The sequence below is a fragment of the Cetorhinus maximus genome, chromosome 13 (genome assembly GCF_964194155.1).
Source record: "Cetorhinus maximus chromosome 13, sCetMax3.hap1.1, whole genome shotgun sequence".
Classification (NCBI taxonomy): domain Eukaryota; kingdom Metazoa; phylum Chordata; class Chondrichthyes; order Lamniformes; family Cetorhinidae; genus Cetorhinus; species Cetorhinus maximus.
This window is the reverse complement of record NC_135891.1, coordinates 32,141,609-32,161,363: the sequence shown is the minus strand read 5'-3', so window position 1 is coordinate 32,161,363 and position 19,755 is coordinate 32,141,609. Positions and strand designations below refer to the sequence as shown.

The 19,755-nt window shown below is 42.7% G+C and overlaps 1 protein-coding gene and 1 long non-coding RNA gene across 5 annotated transcripts in view; one reads left to right on the top strand and one right to left on the bottom strand.

Moving 5' to 3' along the window:
- The window catches only part of LOC144688526 (uncharacterized), a 933,048-nt gene that overhangs the window by 163,214 nt on the left and 750,079 nt on the right, over positions 1-19,755 (bottom strand). The window lies entirely within an intron of this gene.
- slc17a9b (solute carrier family 17 member 9b) overlaps positions 1-19,755 on the top strand; it is a 65,612-nt gene that overhangs the window by 21,865 nt on the left and 23,992 nt on the right. For all 4 annotated transcript variants that reach the window (XM_078555207.1, XM_078555205.1, XM_078555204.1 and 1 more), the window contains exons 4-6: positions 2,516-2,615; positions 11,140-11,270; positions 11,393-11,489. In XM_078555207.1, coding sequence (XP_078411333.1) covers positions 2,516-2,615; positions 11,140-11,270; positions 11,393-11,489 — 328 coding nt within the window. The remainder of the gene's footprint in view (positions 1-2,515; positions 2,616-11,139; positions 11,271-11,392; positions 11,490-19,755) is intronic.

Genomic DNA, 19,755 nt, shown 5'->3' with positions numbered 1-19,755 from the left:
TTCTCTGAAATGCTTTTAAACATAACGTGGAATGGATGAATACTGCAATTTTTCTCTCTATTTCATCTATTTCAGTCACTCCATACCAGTCAGCACTAAAATTTTCTGTTGCATGTTTCATCAACCCATCCTAGTTATGTTGTGATTTATTATAAGCGTAATGTTCTTCCACCTAGCTTTCCTGTGAGCTAAATGTATAAGGTGTATAAAAGTGATATTCCTTTAGGTCATTGAGAATGGAAGCCACAACGTTGATAGAAGAGAAGAAAAAAAATATCATTGTATAGGCCAAATAATGAAGATCTGTGTTCTTGATCGTATATTTTTAAACTGGGGTTACCAGTCCTTAAGAAATCTTGAGGAGATTCAAGATATCTTTGATGCAATCAGATTTTTTTTGTATCTGCCATTTGTATATAGTAATTAAAAGTGTTTCCAACTATGATAGCATTATTTTCCTTTGGACAGCTGATTCTATCTTTCAGAAGTGAGGATAGCATCCTTCATAGTGCGTCATATATTAGCTGGGAGGTTGTGTGTCAACATTAGAAGGGAGTATCTAAGAGTTTTTAAATATTGTAGAAGGTTAATACAGAAGAGCTTGAAAACCTCAGTCACTGATGAATGAAATACAGGATGTTGGTTGCTGGAGCTTTGGACTAAATTATGGTTATGGTGTATACTACATCATGAAATAACAAATCATAAATATGTAAGCCAGCACATGGTAACTTGAATGACTGCTTGGAATTAAAAATTGGGCTAACAAATACCGTTTACAATATTTTACAACGTACAATATTATTTAATTATTTTGGTGACTTTCAAAGTAAAGTTTATTGAGGGGTAGAGTTTTAAATTTATAAAAAATAAGACTGCTTGGTAGCTCAGATATGGATTGTGGTATTTATATTGGCTGAACTTCAGATAAAGAATTTACATAGAACATAAAGCACAGAAACAGGTAATTTGGTCTGACCGGTTTGTGTTTATGCTCCATTTGATCCTCCCTTTAACCAGATCTGTACTATTAACTTCAGCAACTCCCTGTGTTAATAAATTCCAAATTCTCCTCCCTCTCCGGATAATGATTTTTCTTCTGAATTTCCTGTTTGATTACTTGATGACTGTCTTATAGCCTCTAGTTTTGTTTTTCCCCACAAATGCAAATGTTCCCTTTCCACTCTATCAAAGCCTTTCATAATTAAGACCTATATTAAGTCACCCTTCAGCCTTTAGCTTTCAAGAGAAAAGAGACCCAGCCTGTTCATCCTCACTTTGTATGTACAACCTCACAATTCTGGTACCATCCTTGTAAATCTTTCCTCACCCTCTCCAGTCCTTTCTTTTTAATAATATGGCAATGGGAATTGTACGCAGTACTCAAAGCATGGTCTAACCAAGGTTCGATACATGTTTAGCTAGCACTTAGTTTGCTTTTTTATAGTGTTATTAATGTACATCACTACACTTAGCGACTTATTTAACATATAGCTACATTTTCACCTGTTGTATAACTTCCAGAAAACAAACACAAATCTAATGGGCCATTTTGTAATAAGACTAATGGCGAGGCTAACAGCGCTCACCGCTATTATGGAGTAAATCACACAGCAACTTCTGCCATCAAGACATACGCAGCTAAGCATGCAGATCCAGAAATTAAATCCAGAGCTCCTCATGATTGTTGAAGTACTTGCCAATAGACTCTGCACTGAAATAAAATTAATGCAGTCGTGAAACTTGGGTTACTTACCAACTAGTTCCCCACTAAAGATGGTAGAGAAATTTGCTGACGCATTCATGAGCAAGGTGTGCTTTTAAATAGCGGGATAAGTCATATTGCTGCCAAACATCCTAAGTGGCCTTGAAAACTAATTTTACATGTGCACTGTCCTATTCTCTCAGTAGATAATTAGTGTAGGAGAATTTGAATAAAATAAAATTTGTTTTACTTTGTGTCTCTTTTATCTCGCATAATCTCATATGTATTTTGTATGTATGCATCAGATTTCATTGCAGCAAAGTCCAGCTCATAAAATGAGATTGTGTTGGAATGTTGGCAGTGACTTTGAGTACAGTGTATGTACTGCTGCTGCACGGTTAACCACACAAACATAGTTTGTTGCAAAAGTAGCAAATCTCAAATCACTGAATAGGGCCAAAAAACAAAAGGAACACTTCAGACTATGTAGGCACAATTTTGCAAGATTTCTATTCTGGTTTGGAGCCTAGCTAGAAGGGAATGCCAGGTCACAAATTGGCCCTGAGTGTGATTGTCCATTTCTTAAACCTTTGTTCCCAGCATTGAGACCCAGTAGACAGGAGCAGAGTCTTGCCAAATTACCTCATATGTTGAGCACCCCGCCATGACATTTGGAGTTTAAGAAATGTAAAAGTGCCCTAAATATTTCAATTCTGAAAGCACCTCTAACTCTTTCAACTTAATAACTAATTTAGCTAAATAATAATTACAAGGGCTAATACTATATGTCTTTTTTTTGGGGAAATTTAGGTGTTTTTTTTCCATCACTGACAAGTCTATTCTCCAGTAAAGTGCGGGAAAGTGATCGAGCGTTTACCTCCAGTGCCGTGTGTGCAGGCTCTCAGGTTGGGTAAGTCATCTTTTAGGTTAATTGCAAGAAGACAAGTTCATAGGCTGGGGCAGAAAAGACCAATCTTAGCAACAGATGAGAATATTGTGTGTATTACACAGAAATGTGATGAAATAATAAGTTTATCACTAGCATCCCAACAATAACTAGCAAACTTATTTGAAATACTATTAGCTAGAAAATACTGTTGCTATTATTGGTAGACAAATGCTTATTGTATTCATGTTTTTCCTCCAAACACTTTTAACACTTTTGACCCTTCCTGGAGGTTCATCCCTCCAACCTGATTTAAAATCATGCCCAGACTCTTCCTTTCTGCTGGCTAAAAGGCTCCATAGCTTTATATTGTCTTGAGCCTGTCTCTAATAACTACATACAGTTTGATGCTTGTTAGCAGCCTCATCCAGGCATGCCATAAGGATGGCAAGTCATTTTTTAATTCATTCATGGCATGTGAGCTCACTGGCTAGGCCAGCATTTATTGACCATCCCTAATTGCCCTTGAGAAGGTGGTGGTGATCTGCCTTCTTGAACCGTTGCAGCCCATGTGTTGTAGGTATAGCCACAGTTCTGTTAGGGAAGGAGTTCCAGGATTTTGACCCAGCAACAGTGAAGGAACGGCAATATATTTCCAAATCAGGATGGTGAGTGGTTTGGAGGGGAACTTCCAAGTGGTGGTGTTCCCATGCATCTGCTGCTGTTGTGCTTCTAAATGTTAGCAGTCATGGGTTTGGAGGGTGCTGTCTAAGGAGCCTTGGTGAGTTCCCGCATTGCATCTTGAAGATTATATACACTGCTGTCATTGTTCATTGGTGGTGGAGAGAATGAATGTTTGTAGATAGGGTGCCAATCAGGTGGGCTGCTTTGTCCTGGATGGTGTCAAGCTTCTTGAGTGTTGTTGGAGCTGCACTCATCCAGGCAAGTGGAAAGCATTCCATCATACTCCTGACTTGTGCCTTGTAGATGGTGGACAGGCTTTGGAGAGTCAGGAAGTGAGTTACTCGCTGCAGGATTCCTAGCCTCTGACTTGTTTTGTATCCACAGTTTCTGGTCAATGGTAACCCCCAGGATTTGATAGTGGGGATTGAGTGATGGTAATGCCATTGAATGTTAAGGGGCGATGGTTAGATTTTCTTCTGTTGGAGATGGTCATTGCTTGGCACTTGTGTGTCGGGAATGTTACTTGCCACTTGTCAGCCCAAGCCTGGACATTTTCCAGGTCTTGTTGCATTTGGACATGTACTGCTTCTGTATCTGAGGAGTCATGAATGGTGCTGAAAATTTTGCAGTCATGAGCGAACATCCCCACTTCGGACCTTATGATAGAGGGGAGGAGCTCAGGATGGTTGGGCCGAGGACACTACCCTGAGGAACTCCTGCAGTGATGTCCTGGAACTGAGATGATTGACCTCCATCAATCACAACCATCTTCCTTTGTGCTAGGTATGATTCCAACGAGTGGAAAGTTTTCCCCCTGATCCCCATTGACTCCAGTTTTGTTAGGACTCCTTGATGACACACTCGGTCAAATGCTGCCTTAATGTCAAGGGTTGTTACTTCACCTCTGGAGTTCAGCTCTTTTGTCCATGCCTGAACTAGGGCTGTAATGAGGTCAGGAGCAAAGTGACCCTGGCGGAACACAAACTGAGCATCAGTGAGCAGGTTGTTGGCTCATAGAATCAAAAATGTTTACAGCACAGAAAGAGGCCGTTCGGCCCATTATGTCCATGCGGTCAACAAAGATCTGACTACACTAATCCAATTTTCCAGTGCTTGGCCCATAGCCCTGGAGGCTATGGCAATGCAAGTGAATATCTAAATACTTCTTTAATGTTATGAGAGTTTCTGACTCAACCACCCTCTCAGACAGTGAGTTACAGACTCCCGCCACCATCTGGGGTGAAAAAAATTCTCCTTAATTCCCCTCTTAATCTTCTACCCTTACCTTAAATCTATGTCCCCTGGTTATTGACCCCTCTACTAATGGAAAAAATGCCTTCCTATCCACCCTATCTATGCCCCTCATAATCTTATACACCTCTATCCGGTCCCCTCTCAACCTGCGCTGCTCCAACGAAAACAACACCAGCCTATCCAATCTTTCCTCATAGTTCAGACCCTCCAGCCCAGGCAGCATCGTGGTAAATCTCCTCTGCACCCTCTCCAGTGCAAGCACAGCCTTCCTAGAATGTGATGACCAGAACTGCACGCTGTACTCCAGTTTTGGCCTAACCAACGTTTTATACAGTTCCAGCGTAACCTCCCTGCTCTTGTATTGTATGCCTAGGCTAATAAAGGCAAGTATCCCACATGCCTTCTTAACCAACTTATCTACATCCCTCTGATCTTCAGTACTTTCCAGGGTCCTACCATTCATAGTATAATCCTTGCCTTGTTAGCCCTCCCCAAGTGCATTACCTCACACTTTTTCGGGTTGAATTCCATTTGCCACTGCTCTACCCACCTGACCAGTCCATTGATATCCTAGCTTACAGCAGTTTACAGCTATCTTCCTCATTATTCACCATCCTACCAATTTTTGTGTCATCCATGAACTTTTTGATCATTCTGCGTACATTTAAGTCCAAATCATTTATGTACACCACAAACAGCAAGGGCCCCAGCACCTAGCGCTGTGGAACCTTACTGGAAACTGACTTCCAGTCACAGAAACATCCCTCTACCATCACCCTCTGCTTCCTGCCTCTCAGTCAATTTTGGATCCGACGTGTCACTTTGCCTTGGCTCCCATGGGCTCTTACTTTCTTGACCAGTCTGCCATGAGAGACTTTATCAAAAGCCTTGCTAAAGTCCATGTAGACCACATCAAATGCATTACCCTCATCAATACTCCTGGTTACCTCCTCAAAAAATTCGATCAAATTTGTCAAACACGACTTCCCCATAACAAATCCATGCTGTCTATCCCTGATTCATCCGTGTCTCTCCAAGTGCAGATATAGTCTGTCCCTTAGAATTCTTTCCAGTAGCTTCCTCAACACTGAGGTTAGACTGACTGGCCTGTAGTTTCCTGGTCTATCCCTTCCTCACTTTTTTAATAATGGGACAATGTTAGCAGCTCTCCAGTCCTCTGGCACCTCACCTGTGGCCAGAGAGGATTTGAAAATTAATGCCAGGGCCCCTGATGTCTCTTCCCTTGAATCTCTCAACAGCTTGGGATACATCTCATCCGGGCCTGCTGATTTATCCACTTTTAAGGCCACTAAATCCGCTAGTACCTCCTCTCTCTCTATGTTAATTGCTCTAATATTTCACAGTCCTTGACCCTGATGTCTATACCTGCATTGTCCTTTTCCATTGTGAAGACCAACGCAAAGTATTCATTGAGAACTGCACCCACGTCTTCCGGGTCCACACACAGATTACCTTTATGGTCCCTAATTGGCCCTACTCTTTCCCTAGTTACTCTCTTGTTCTTTATTTATTTTTTTAAAATCCTTTTTGAGTTGTCCTTTATTCTACCCACCAATGCTTTCTCATGTACTCTCTTAGCTTTCATAATTTCCTTTTTAGGTGCCCCCCTGCACTTTTTATACCCCTCTAGGAATTCTACCGTATTGATCCCTGGGTATCTGCCATAAGCTTCTCTTTCTTTCTTTATCCTAACTTTTATGTCCCTTGACATCCAGGGTTCTTCGGACTTGGTTCCCCCTCTTTGTCTTTACGGGAACATATTTACCCTGTACTCTCACTATTTCCTCCTTGAATGCCTCCCACTGCTCTGACACAGTTTTATCTGTCAGTAGCTGCTCCCAGTCCACTTGGGCCAAATCGTATCCCATCTTAGTAAAATTAGCCTTTCCCCAGTTCATAACTTTTATTCCCGGCCCTATCTTATCCTTTTCAATAATTATCCTAAATCTAACTGAGCTATGGTCACTATCTCCAAAACGCACCCTACTAATACACCTTCCACCTGCCCTGGCTCATTTCCGAATATTAGGTCCAGAACTGCCTCCTCCCTTGTTGGACTTTCTACATACTGGCTAAAAATTGTTCTCCAGGATGCAACTGAAGAATTTTGCTCCCTCCCTACCTTGCATACTAAAACTATCCCAGTTAATATTTGGGTAGTTAAAATCCCCCACTATTACTGCCTTATTATTCTTACACTTCTCTGAAATTTGATTGCATATTTGATCCTTTAGCTCTCCCTGACTGTTTGGGGGACTATAGTACACACCCAAAGGTGTGTTTTCCCCTTTTATGCTTTTTACTTCTACCCATATGGCTTCCATTTGATGATCCTTCCAAAATATCATCCCTCCTCAGCGCTATAATTGATTCCTTGATCAATATTGAGACCCCCTCTCCTCTTCTATCCCCCTCTCTATGTCGACTGAATACGCTATAACCAGCAATGTTGAGCTGCCAATCCTGTCCTTCTTCTAGCCAGGTCTCGGTCAAAGCTATGATATCATACTCCCACAAGCCTATCTGTGCCCTCAGCTCGTCTGTCTTATTTCTCAGGCTCCTTGCATTAAAATATATTCCATTTAGCCTTGCTAAACTCACTTCTTCCTTACCCACCCTATGTTTCTTCTGTCTTCCAGGCTCACTTACTAGCATTTTAACTTCTAATTCCATCTCAGCTTCTCTCCTCTCTAAACTACTTTTCAGGATCCCATCCCCCTGCCAATTTAGCTTAAATCCACCCCAACAGCATTAGCAAACCTCCCCGCGAGGATGTTGATCCCGTTCCTGTTCAGATGTAACCCGCCCAACTTGTACAGGTCCCACCTTCCCCAGAAATGGTCCCAGTGCCCCAGGAATCTAAAGCCCTCCCTCCTGCACTATCTCTCCAGCGATGCATTCATCTGCTCTAACCTTCTGTTCCTATATTCCCTACTATGTGACTCCGGGAGTAATCTGGAGATTACTACCTTTGAAGTCCTGCTTTTCAATTTCCTACCTAACTCCCTAACGTCTGTTTGCAGGACTTCATTTCTCTCTCTACCTATGAGATTGGTCCCAACATGGACCACGACCTCTGGCTGTTCACTCTCCACCTTCAAAATGCCCTGCAGCTGTTCTATGACATCCTTGACCCTGGCACCTGGGAAGCAAAAAACCACCCTGGAGTCACAGCTATGGCCTCAGAACACCTGTCTACTCCCCTCACTAATGAATCCCCTACCGCTATTGCCCTTCCACATTTCTTCCTCCCCCACTGAGTAGCTGGACCACCCACAGTGCCATGGCCTTGGCTCTGGTTGGCCTCTACAGAGGAACTGTCACTCTCACTGTTTTCCAAGACCAAAAAATGGTTTGCGAGTGAGATGCACTTGGGGGATTCCCTCACCACCTGTCTGGTCCCCTTCTTCTGTCTGGCGGTCACCCATTCCCTCTCTGCTTGCACCTCCTTAAACTGCAGGGTGATCACATCCTGAAATGTGCTATCCACGAACCTCTCAGCCTTGTGAATGCACCGTAATGCCCTCAGCTGCTGCTCAAGCTCCAAACCCCGGAGCTCGAGTTGCTCCAGTCAGAGGCACCTCCTGCACACATGGTCATCCAGACAGCCAGGAGCGTCTAGGATTTCCCACATAGCGCAGGATGTGCAAATCACAGGACTGAACTCCCCAGACATATCTTAACTAAATGGAATATGGACCCTTGTTTTTATTTTTCACTTACTCCTACTTGAGGAATATGGACCCTTGTTTTTATTTTTCACTTACTCCTACTTGAGGATAGACTAGATTCTAGATCCTCTAGGTGCCTGTCCCAAGGTCCCCCTCTCTCACTCTCCTCTAGGTGCTGCTGACTTCCTGTTCCAGGGTCCTCCTCTCTCACTCTTGTCTAGATACTGTTGACTGCCTGTCCTAGGGTCCTTCTCTTGCACTCTCCTTTAGGTGCTGCTGAATGCCTGACCCAGAGTCCTCCTGTCACACTCTCTTCTCATTTGCTAAGCAAATACTGCTTGATAGCACTGTTGATGACCCCTTCCATCACTTTACTGATCATGCAGAGTAGACAGATGGGGCTGGGTTGGCTGGGTTAAATTTGTCCTGTTTTTTGTGTACAGGATATACCTGGGCAATTTTCCAGATTGCAGGGTAGATACCAGTGTTGTAGCTGTACTGGAACAGCTTGGCTAGGGGTGCAGCAAGTAATGGAGAACAAGTCTTCAGTATTATTGCTGGAATAGTGTCAGGGCCTTTGCATTATCCAGTGCCTTCAGCCGTTTCTTGATACCACGTGGAGCGAATCGAGTTGACTGAAGACTGGCATCTGTGATGCTGGGGACCTGCGGAGGAGGCTGAGATGGATCATCCACTCTGCACTTCTGGCTGGAAATTGTTGCAAATACTTCAGCCTTCTCTTTTGCATTGATATGCTGGGCTCCCCCATCATTGAGGATGGGGATATTTGTGAAGCCTCCTCCTCCAGTGAGTTGTTTAATTGTCCACCACCATTCACAACTGAATGTGACAGGACTTCAGAACTTAGATCTGATCCATTGGTTGTGGAAATCGCTTCACTCTGTCTATTGCTTGCTGCTTACGCTGTTTGGCACAGAAGTAGTCTTGAGTTGTAGCCTCACCAGGTTGGCACCTCATTTTTAGGTCTGCCTGGTGCTGCTCCTGGTATGCCCTTCTGCACTCTTCATTGAACCAGGTTTGATCCCCTGGCTTAGTGGTAATGATAGAGTGGGGATTATGCCGGGCCATGAGGTACAGATTGTGGTTGCGTACAGTTCGGCTGTTGCTGATGGCCCACGATGCCTCATGGATGCCCAGCCTTGAGTTGCTAGATCTGCTTGAAGTCTATCCCATTTAGCATGGTGGTAGTGCCACAGAACACGATGCAGGGTATCCTCATTGTGAAGATGGAGCTTCATCTCCACAAGGACTGTACATTGGCACTCCTACTGATGCTTTCATGGACAGATATCTGCAGCAGGCAGGTTGTTGGTGAGGTCAAATATGTTTTTCCCTCTTGTTTGTTCCCTCACCACCTGTCACAGAGCCAGCCTAGCAGCTATGTCCTTTAGGACTTGGCCAGCTCAATCAGTAGTTGTGCTGGTGTGGAAAATGTAAATGGTGCACATCAGTAATCTGTTGAGGTGGAATGTTGGGGAATCTTGCTGGATTGCTAATCAGTGCAGTATCTAGCACAGGATTGGAAGTGGGTAAAAGTTTAGTTCTCAGACACCAGCGTCTCTTGTGAAGTAGTCACAGAACCAAACAAACAATGGACTCATGATAGGCTCTGTTTACCCTGGTCCAGCTGGGTGGGACTGCACTTGACTGGTTCCCTGCTTATCTGTCATAGAGAGAATCAGCTCTAATGGCTGATACCTCTGGAGTCCCCAAGAAGGATCTATCCCTGGCCCCTTCCTGTTTCTCAACAGGATGCCCCTGATGACAATACTAGACAAACAGAAATTTCCTCCGAATAAGTATTGGGAAGATCAAAGCCATTGTCTTTGATCCCAACCCTAAACTCCATTCCCCGGCCACTGACACCTTCTCTCTCCCCAACAGCTGTCGGAGGCTGAACACGACTGTTCGCAACCTTGGTGACACTTTTGTCCCCGAGATGAGCTTCTGACCACATATCCATACCATCACTAAGGCCGACTATTTCCACCTCTGTAACATTGCCTGACTCCACACCTGCCTCAGCTCATCCACTGCTGAAACACTCATCAATCCTTTTTTACGTCCAGACTTGGACTATTCCAGTATCCTCCTGGTCAGCCTCCCACATGCTACCTTCTGTAAACTTGAGGTCATCCAAAACTCTGATGCCCATTTCCTAACTCCTATCATCTCATTGGCCCAAGATCCCTGTGCTTGCTGACCTACATTGGATCCCAGATGAACAATGCCTTATTTTGAAAAAAACTATTATCCTTTTATTTTCAGATCCCTTACTTGCTTTCCCCTTCCCTTTGCCTTTCCCCTCCCTATCTCTGTAACCTCCTCTGGCTCTACAACCCCACAGGATAATCTGCGCTTTTCCAATTCTGGCCTCTTGGACATCCCTGATTTTAATCGCTTCACTATTGGCAGCTCTGCCTTCAGCCACCAAGTCCCTAAGCCCTGGAAATTCCTCCTGAAACCTCTCTTTCCTCCAGTAAGATGCTGTTTAAACTTACCTGTTTCACCAAACTTTCCGTCACATGTCCTAAATCTCTGGTTTTGACTTGGTGCCCAAAATAGTCTGATTATGTTCATGTTCAATTATGTTAAAGGCACTTTGTAAATGGAGATTGTAGTTTATTTCTTTTTTTATAGTGTCATTTACATGAACTGTATCAAAGTCGGTACTGTATTGAACTTGCTGATCCTCTATTGGAAAATAATTCTGTGAAAATAACCAGTTTTGGTATTTGTTTTAAAGTTGTCACTGAACAGAAGTTACTGCAGTTAATGTTTCAGTTAATGGGGTGTACTCTAAGCAGTACTAGGGCAAAGGATATGTTGACTTTTATAGGGGATCATTACTTGCCATTTGCATGGTAATGAACCATGATCCTTTTTTGTTTCTATAGAACACTAATAATTGGGGCTGTTGGTTCAGTGTTGTTGGACTGGTATGGCTGGGAGAGCGTGTTCTACTTCTCTGGTCTCCCTTCTATTCTGTGGGCCTACTGTATGTGGAAATATTTTCTTAAAGGAGAAGGTAAATATGAATCATTATTTAGATATAACTCCTGTCTATTCTTTTTGTCAGTGAGATTTGCTATTCCTCTGTGCATTTATGTTCGCATTGTTATGACATTCGTAACAATTTATGTCATATAGACCAGATTATATCTTTGGAAAATTTGGGCAACAATCTAGTGAATTCAAAGGACAATAAAGTCGTGTGGAGAAAATTATTTGGAAGTGCTCCTGTCTGGTAAGTGACTGTAGTGTTCTTTCCAGATGGTTAAAAAAAGAAAGAAATAATTTGTTTTTTGGATATTTTATTTCACAACCTGAGGGATAAATATTTCCTAGGACATTAGGAGATCTCCCCTGCTCTTCTTCAAATAGTACCATGTGATCTTTTATTTTCACCTGTAAAGACAGATAAAATATTTGATGAGATTAAGCATCTCATCTGAAAGCCAGCACTTCGGAGAGTGCAACAATCCCTCACTACTGCACTGAAGTTTCAACCTGGATTATGTGCTCAGGTCCTGGAGTGGGCTTGAGCTCATGGCTTTCAAACAAGGCCTAAGAGTATGACTTGTTGTAACAGAAGTTTTATTATGATTTAAAAACTGGTATTTTCACTGCCTGTGGGACTTTTGTGGCATTCTGGCAACAAATTGCATGTATATAACAAATGTAGAGCTGGTGGATATATCACCCTGTGACATGATAGCTACCCTATGTTAAAGTGATCAGAATGTGGAGGGAAGCACTGTATCTCCAAAGGTGGGGGTTGATGCTTTATTTTTAATAACCTAGTTGTAATCAAAATCTGAACTTGACATATGGTGGAATAAAGGTAAATTAATCTCATCAATTCTGTACTTGGTATTTAAGAAAATGACTGATTAGCTTTATATTTTGGGGGCATTTTGTGGTTTGTGAAAACTCTGACTTTGTAAAGTTGTATTTTAAAGCTTCCGATCTAGGGCTTTCTAATTTGCTTAGGTACCATATGTAGTGTGAATCCAAATGCGTCCTTTTGATTCATCACCTTATAGGGTTTTTATTTTTTTTCTTCTATTTTCTTTAGTTTCGAATTGTTATGGGAAAGATTGGAGTGTGTGATGGGGGCTGATCTGTTAATATTGATAACCCATTAGCTTCAAGATGATAGCACCTCTTTTAATTCTTGCTTTGAGACGTTTTTTACTTCAAAAGATGCTATATAAATGCAAATTTTGTTGATTCTGAAAAGGAAAAAGGACTTGGCTGTATTGATTATCTGTCAATTTGTCACTAGTAGTTTTTTTTGAACAAGTATTTTATAGCAGAGCTCAGCACAGAGATATCATGGCACTGAAATAATGCTGCAACAGTTCATATCTCTGGAGACCAATTAGCAAAGGCATAACATCCAGCCTCCTCCAGCCATTATCAAAACCTCTTGGATATGAAAGATAATCTTCGGTGACCTTAGATTGAATTTGTCACCTAAAATGTTGAAATTCCAGCAGGCTTTAATTTTTATTTTGTCAAGAAGAAGTGACAATGCAGGACTTGGGTGTAGTTTTGTATGTGGAAAACATTTTTCTTTTAAAGGTGAGATTTGGAATATCATTGACATACTATGTTACTTAGACAAGGTTTCCCTTTGCCAGAGCTAGTTTTGGATGGGGTTTCCAGACTCTAGATGGCAGCATTTACATTAGTATTAACATAGTTACATTCAAATGAAACCTCTGTAAATGCCTCACAATTAATTTGAATTGTTTCACAAGTGAGTAGATTGAGATTCAGAATTTGTAACTGTTGCTTGGGTGTGGCACATCTGTCAGACTTTGATTAAATATTGTTTTGCTATGCAATGTTTTAAATACAATTTAAGGACCTCTTTATACACATACTTGAGATATATAATTTCTCCACGTTGTAAAACTATCCAAATACATTTAAGCCTCTTTTAAATTGATGAAATATATTGGTCAAAGATAAAAGATAAAGGTGAAGGAGGAATACAGACCTGATTTCAGTTTGGACTGTTAAATGGATCCAAGCCAGATGGTGAAATAAGAAACAAGACACAGATCCTTTTCCTTGTTAGTAGGTTTATTCACAGGATGCAGCATTTCAGACTTCTACCTCCCAACTACCACCCCAGTGTTCCAGCTGACTCTCTTAGTAGGTGATCCCAGACACAGAATCTCAGAATTTTAACGGCACAGAAAGAGGCCATTCGTCCCATCGTGTCTGCACCGGCTCTCCAAATGAGCATTATGACCTAGTGCCATTGCCCTGCCTTTTCGCTATACCCCTGCACATTATTTCTATTCAAATAATCATCTCTTGCCCTCTTGAATGCCTCGATTGAACCTGCCTCCACCACACTTCCAGGCAGTGCATTCCAGACTCGAATCACTCGTTGTGTAAAAAAGTTTTCTCTCATGTCACATTTGCTTCTTTTGCAAATCATGTTAAATCTGTGCCCTCTCATTCTTGATCCTTTTAGGAACAGGAACAGCTTCTCCCTATCGACTTTGTCCAGCCCCCTCATGATTTTGAACATCTCTACCAAATCTACTCTTAGCCTCCTTCTCTCCAAGAAGAACAGTCCCAACCTCTCCAATCTATCCTCATGGCTGAAGTTTCTCATCGCTGGAACCATTCTTGTAAACCTCTTCTGCACTCTCTCCAATGTGTTCACATCCTTCCTATAATATGGCGCCCAGAACTGTACATAATACTCCAGCTGAGTTCTAACGAGTATCTTATATAAATTCAGCATAACCTCCCTGCTCTTCTACTCTATGCCAGTATTAATAAAGCCCAAGATACTATATGCTTTATTAATTGCTCTCGCCATCTGTCCTGCCACCAAATATCCACTGTCCTGCCACCTTCAATGACCTATGCACATATACACCCAGGTCTTTCTGCTCATGCACCCCTTCAAAATTTCACCCCTTATTTTATATTTTCTGTCCATGTTCTTCCAAAATGCATCATCTCACACTTCTCTGCATTGAACTTCATCTGCCTCATATCTGCCCACTCCACTAACTTGTCTATGTCCTCTTGAGGTCCCACACCATCCTCCTTGCAGTTCACAACGCTCCCAAGCTTCGTATCATCCGCAAACTTTGAAATTGTCCCCTGCACACCAAGATCTAGATAATTAATATATATCAGGAAAAGCAAGGGCCACAACACCGACTCCTGGGGATCTCCACTACAAACCTTCCTCCAGCCCAAAAAATATCCATTGACCATTACTCTCTGCTTCCTATTTTTCAGACAATTTTGTATCCATGTTGCTACTGTCCCTTTTATTCCATGAGCAATAACTTTTCTCACAAGTCTGTTGTGTGGCACTGTGCAAAATGCCTTTTGAAAGTCCATGTATACCACATCAACAGCATTACCCTCATCGACCTTTTCTGCTACCTCTTCAAAAAAACTCCAGCAAGTTAGTTAAACATGGTTTCCCTTTTAGAAATCCATGCTGGCTCTTCCTTATCAACCCATATTTTTCCATGTGATTACTAATTCTACCCCGAATAATTATCTCTAGAATCTTGCCCACCACTGCAGTTAAACTGACTGGTCTGTAATTGCTGGGCTTATCCTTACAACCTTTTTAAAACATAGATGTAACATTTGCAATTCTCCAGTACTCTGGCACCACCTCTGAGCCTAGGGAAGACTGAAAGATTCTGGCCAGTGCGCCCCTGCAATTTCTACTCTCACTTCCTTCAATATCCTTGGATGCATCGCATCCAGTCCCGGTGCCTTGTCAACTTTAAGTACCGACGGTCTATTCAACACTTCCTCCTTATCAATTTTGAACCCTTCTAGTGACAGAGCTTCCTCGCCTGTCACCATGGCCTGGGTAGCATCTGTCTCCTTGGTAAAGGCGGATGCAAAGTATTCATTTAATACCTCAGCCATGGCCCCTATGTCCATGTGTAAATTGCCTTTTGGGTCCCTAATCGGCCCTACTCCTTTTACCACCCTTTTACTGTTTATATGCCTAGATTCCCATTTATGTTGGCTGCCAGTCTTTTTTCATAATCTCTCTTTGCTTCTCTAATATGTTTTTCCACCTCCCCTCTGAACCTTCTGTATCCCTCTTGGTTCTCAATTGTATTTTCCACCTGACACCTGTCATAAGCGCACCTTTTCTTCTTTATCTTAATTTCCATCACCTTTTTCATCCAGAGAGCTCTGGATTTGTTTGCCCTACCTTTCTCTTTCAATGGAATATACCTTGACTGTGCCCAAACCAATTCTTTTTTAAAGGTAGCCCATTGTTTCCTGCCAATCTTTTGTTCCAGTCTATCTGGCCCAGCTCTGCTCTTGCCCCATTGAAGTCGGCCCTCACCTCATGCAGTTAATTACTTTTTACTCTGGATTGCCTATTGTCCTTTTCTATCATCATCCTAAAATGTACAATACGATGATCACTGTCTCCTAAATGTTCCCCCACTGACACTTGATCTACTTGGTCCACCTCATTTCCAAGAACCAGGTCTTTTATTGAACACATATTGCTGTAGAAAATTCTCCTGAACACAATCTAGGAACTTTTACCCCTCTCCGCCCTTTACTCTATCATTGTCCCAGTCTACATTTGGGTAATTAAAGTCCCCCATTATAACTACTCTATAATGCCTGCCTCCCCCTGTAATTTCCCTGCAGATTTGTCCTATGTCCTTCTCACTATTTGATGGTCTACACTGAGCAATGTAATTGCATCCTTTTTGTTCCTTTAGCTCTAGCCAAATTGATTCTGTCCCTGAACCCTCTGGGACATCCTCTTTCTCCAGCACTGCAATGTTCTCCTTAACCAATACTGCCACCCCTCCTCCTTTCCTATCTTTTCTGAACACCTTGTACCCGGAGAATATTTAACACCCAGTTCTGCTCTTCCTTGGGCCAAGTCTCTGTTATCGCCACAACATCATATTTCCACATGGCAATCTGCGCCTGTAACTCCTCAATCTTATATACTCCATGCATTCAAATACGTGCATAATAGCCCTGATTTAGATTTTGTTACTTTTTCCCTTACCCCAAATTTACCTATTAACTTATTGTTCTCTATACTAGTGCTGTCTGTCCCTCCCAGTATTTTGTGCACCCTGGTATTCCTCTCTAATATTTTCTCTTGGTTCCCACACTCCTGTCAAGTTAATTTAAAGCCCTCCCAACAAGGAACTCAGTCCCGGCTCTGTGCAGGTACAACCTGTCCAGCTTGTACAGGTGCCATCTCCCCCAGAGTCAGTCCCAGTGTCCCAGGAATGTAAAGCCTTCCCTCCTGCACCATCTTTCCAGCCACACATTCATCTGCCTTATCCTCCTATTTCTGTACTCACTGGCATGTAGCACTGGAAGCAATCCAGAGATTACTACATTTGATGTCTTGCTAATTTTCTACCTAGCTCCCTAAATTCTGATTGCAGGACCACATCCCCCTTCCTACATAAGCCATTGGTACCAGTGTGGACTGTAACCTCTGGCTGATCACCCCCAGAAGAATGTCCTACAGTCGCTTTGTGACATCCTTGAGCCTGGCATCAGGGAGGCAACATACCATTCTGGAGTCACGTCTACGGTCACAGAAATGCCCTTCTGTTCCCCTAACCAATGAACCCCTATCATTATAGCTCTTTCTTTCTTCTTCTTCCCCTCCTGTACAGCCGAGCTGCTTGCGGTGCCATAAACTTGGCTCTGACTGCACTCCCCTGAGGAACCAGTGCCCTCACCAGCTTCCAAAACAGAAAACTGATTTGTGAGCGTGACCCAGGTGACTCCTGCACTACCTGCCTACTTCTCTTGGACTGCGTGGCGGTCACCCATTCTCTCTCTGTCTCCGGGCCCTTAAGCTGCGATGTGACCACCTCTCTGAACATGCTATCCACGTAGCTCTCAGCCTTGGGGGTGCGCCACAGTGACTCCTCACTGAACTCCCTCAGTCACCTCTGCTGTCACAGCTCCTTTAAACGCCCGGCTCCTGTCGTGCTCCTTTTCAATGTCCGGCTCCTGTCGCGCTCCTTTTCAATGCCCGGCCCCTCTTGTGCTCCTTTTCAATGCCCGGCTCCTCTCGCGCTCCTTTTCAATGCCCGGCTCCTCTCGCGCTCCTTTTCAACGCCCGGCTCCTCTCGCGCTCCTTTTCAACACCCTGCCCCTCTTGCACTCCTTTTCCAAAGTCCTCAATCAAACAATGCCCATCAATTGTACCTTTAACAACATAGGGCAGGATTTTAGTTCGGTGGGCTCATGCGATTGGCAGGCCCGGGAGTGGCTGGGGAACAGACCCCTGACTGCGATCGGCCCCCGACCATAATTTCACGCTGGCTGGCCAATTAACGGCCAGCCAGCGTGAAACGCACGCTGAAAGGCTCAGCGCTGCCTGGGTGGAGGCGGGTAGAGGGTGAGCACTGAAGTCCGCACTGGCGCGGACGAGTGCGGAATGAAAGCACCCTGAAGGCAGAGAGCTACCTCAGGGAGCTGAAGAATTTAAAAGCAATAAAAGGAGATTTTAAATTCCAGAAAAAATGCCCACATATCAGAATCATTCACCTGGACATATACAAGATGAAAATTCTGTCCATACATTTTTTAAATTTAATAATGGAAACCTCATCCCGCCCGTGGATGAGGTTTCCTGAAAAATGCAAAGGCCGCCTGGCTGATTCGCCTGCCCGCCAACCGTAACATTGGACGGGCAACAAAAAATCTCAGCTAATTACAACTTTAATGCCCTTAATAGGCCTCTCAATTGTCTGCGGGCGCGCTTCCGTCTCACGCACACGCCCGCCGACCAAAATATCGCACGTGTGCACGATGACATCGGGACACTCGCCTGACGTCATCATGCGCTATTTCATGCTCGAGCGGGTCAGGCGCGCACCCGCACGCCGAGCGAAAAATTCTGCCCGTAATCAACAAACCATTAACAGATTCCCCTACCTTACACAAAAAGCTTTATAATATATTGAAACATACTTAACATACAAAGCAATCAAAGAAAAAAATTGATTTTCATTATTCTTATGTCATAACACAAGATGTCCCTCTTCTAGGACGTCTAATAATTTCTTGGAGCAAGCATTTCTCTTTGTAAAACAGTCTGACAATTGGTGACTTGTGTCGACCCATTTTATTTTAGAATACTCTTTTCTTTCCAACATTTCCTTTATACTATCAAGGTCAATCCTCAAACTTTTCTCAGTGACACGCTTTGTTGAACGTTATCCCAAAGAGAACAGTTATTCGCATAGCATTCCATGGGAAAACTTTTCTCCGAATGCCCCTTGTATAGGATTTCCTTCAAAATGTTATATAAATACAATCCCACATCTATCCCTTCTATTCGAGCCAGTGTTTCTGCTGCTAGGGTACTTTTAACCACCCTTTTTTATTTTCTTGGCTTCCCAGACCAAGGGATAACAATTTCCATTTCTCCTTACCAAGAATATGATAAACCCAGCCTTACTCAAATATCCAGCCAGAAGATTGGCATGGGAAGAGTCACTAAAAAGGAAAAATTTCATATCTTTTGGGCCACCCAAAGTTGGAAACTTTAGTGCGCGATTCTCCTAATTTAATTATTTAAAAGGCTGTATTTGCCCTTAGAATCTCCTCAACTGTAGGGTATTTCATCATAGAACTCAGTACCAATACATCATAAGTGGCAGTGGATCTTGTTTAAGTGCACAGCCAGTTTAACTCTCCAATCAAAGCCTGTTTCTTCCTTGGATGCAAGATCATCTTTCTGTGAGGACCTGGCCTGATTTATCGGGATACGATTAACGCTTTCTAGATATGATTGTTGATTCAAGGTTACTCCTGACCTAGCCTGATGAATGTCTGACCCTATATATTTAAAGGCCCCAAAACCTAACTTCCAATCACAAACTCCCCTTTTATCTTACCAATAACAAATTGCTCAAATTCCGCAGAACCTCCCCATAGAAAATCACCAATGTGCATCATAAAGATGCCTGTGAGTTTCTCTTTGTGATATCAATTAAACTTTGTTGTGTCTGCTTTCAGCTGAATACAAACTACTTTCGGCAAGACAGACCTAACTCAGAAATACCATACCTTTGACGCATCATTTAATCCATAAACACATTCGTTTAATTTTCTTAGCTTCCCTTCTACATTATTTGCTTCTTTTGGTGGTTTCAAAAACCCATCTTTTGAAATTTTTCACCCTGCAAAAAAAAAAATGCGGCTTTTATATCGATCAACTTACATTCCTAGGAATATGTGGCTATGAGAGCTAAGAAAATCTTCCTGTAGTAGAGGAGCTTACTCCAACATCCTGATCACCAAGTCTCTCTGGAACTCAAAGTCGGTAGTCTTGCATTAGTAGCCATACATGTCCCATCAGGAAGCACTTTTTTTGTACAGATCCACCTGCGTGACCCCTATCTGGCATTTCAGAGTAGACACCCAATTCTTGCCAACTGTTCAACTCTTTTTGTTTTGTATCTCTTGTCGATTTATCTTATAATTTG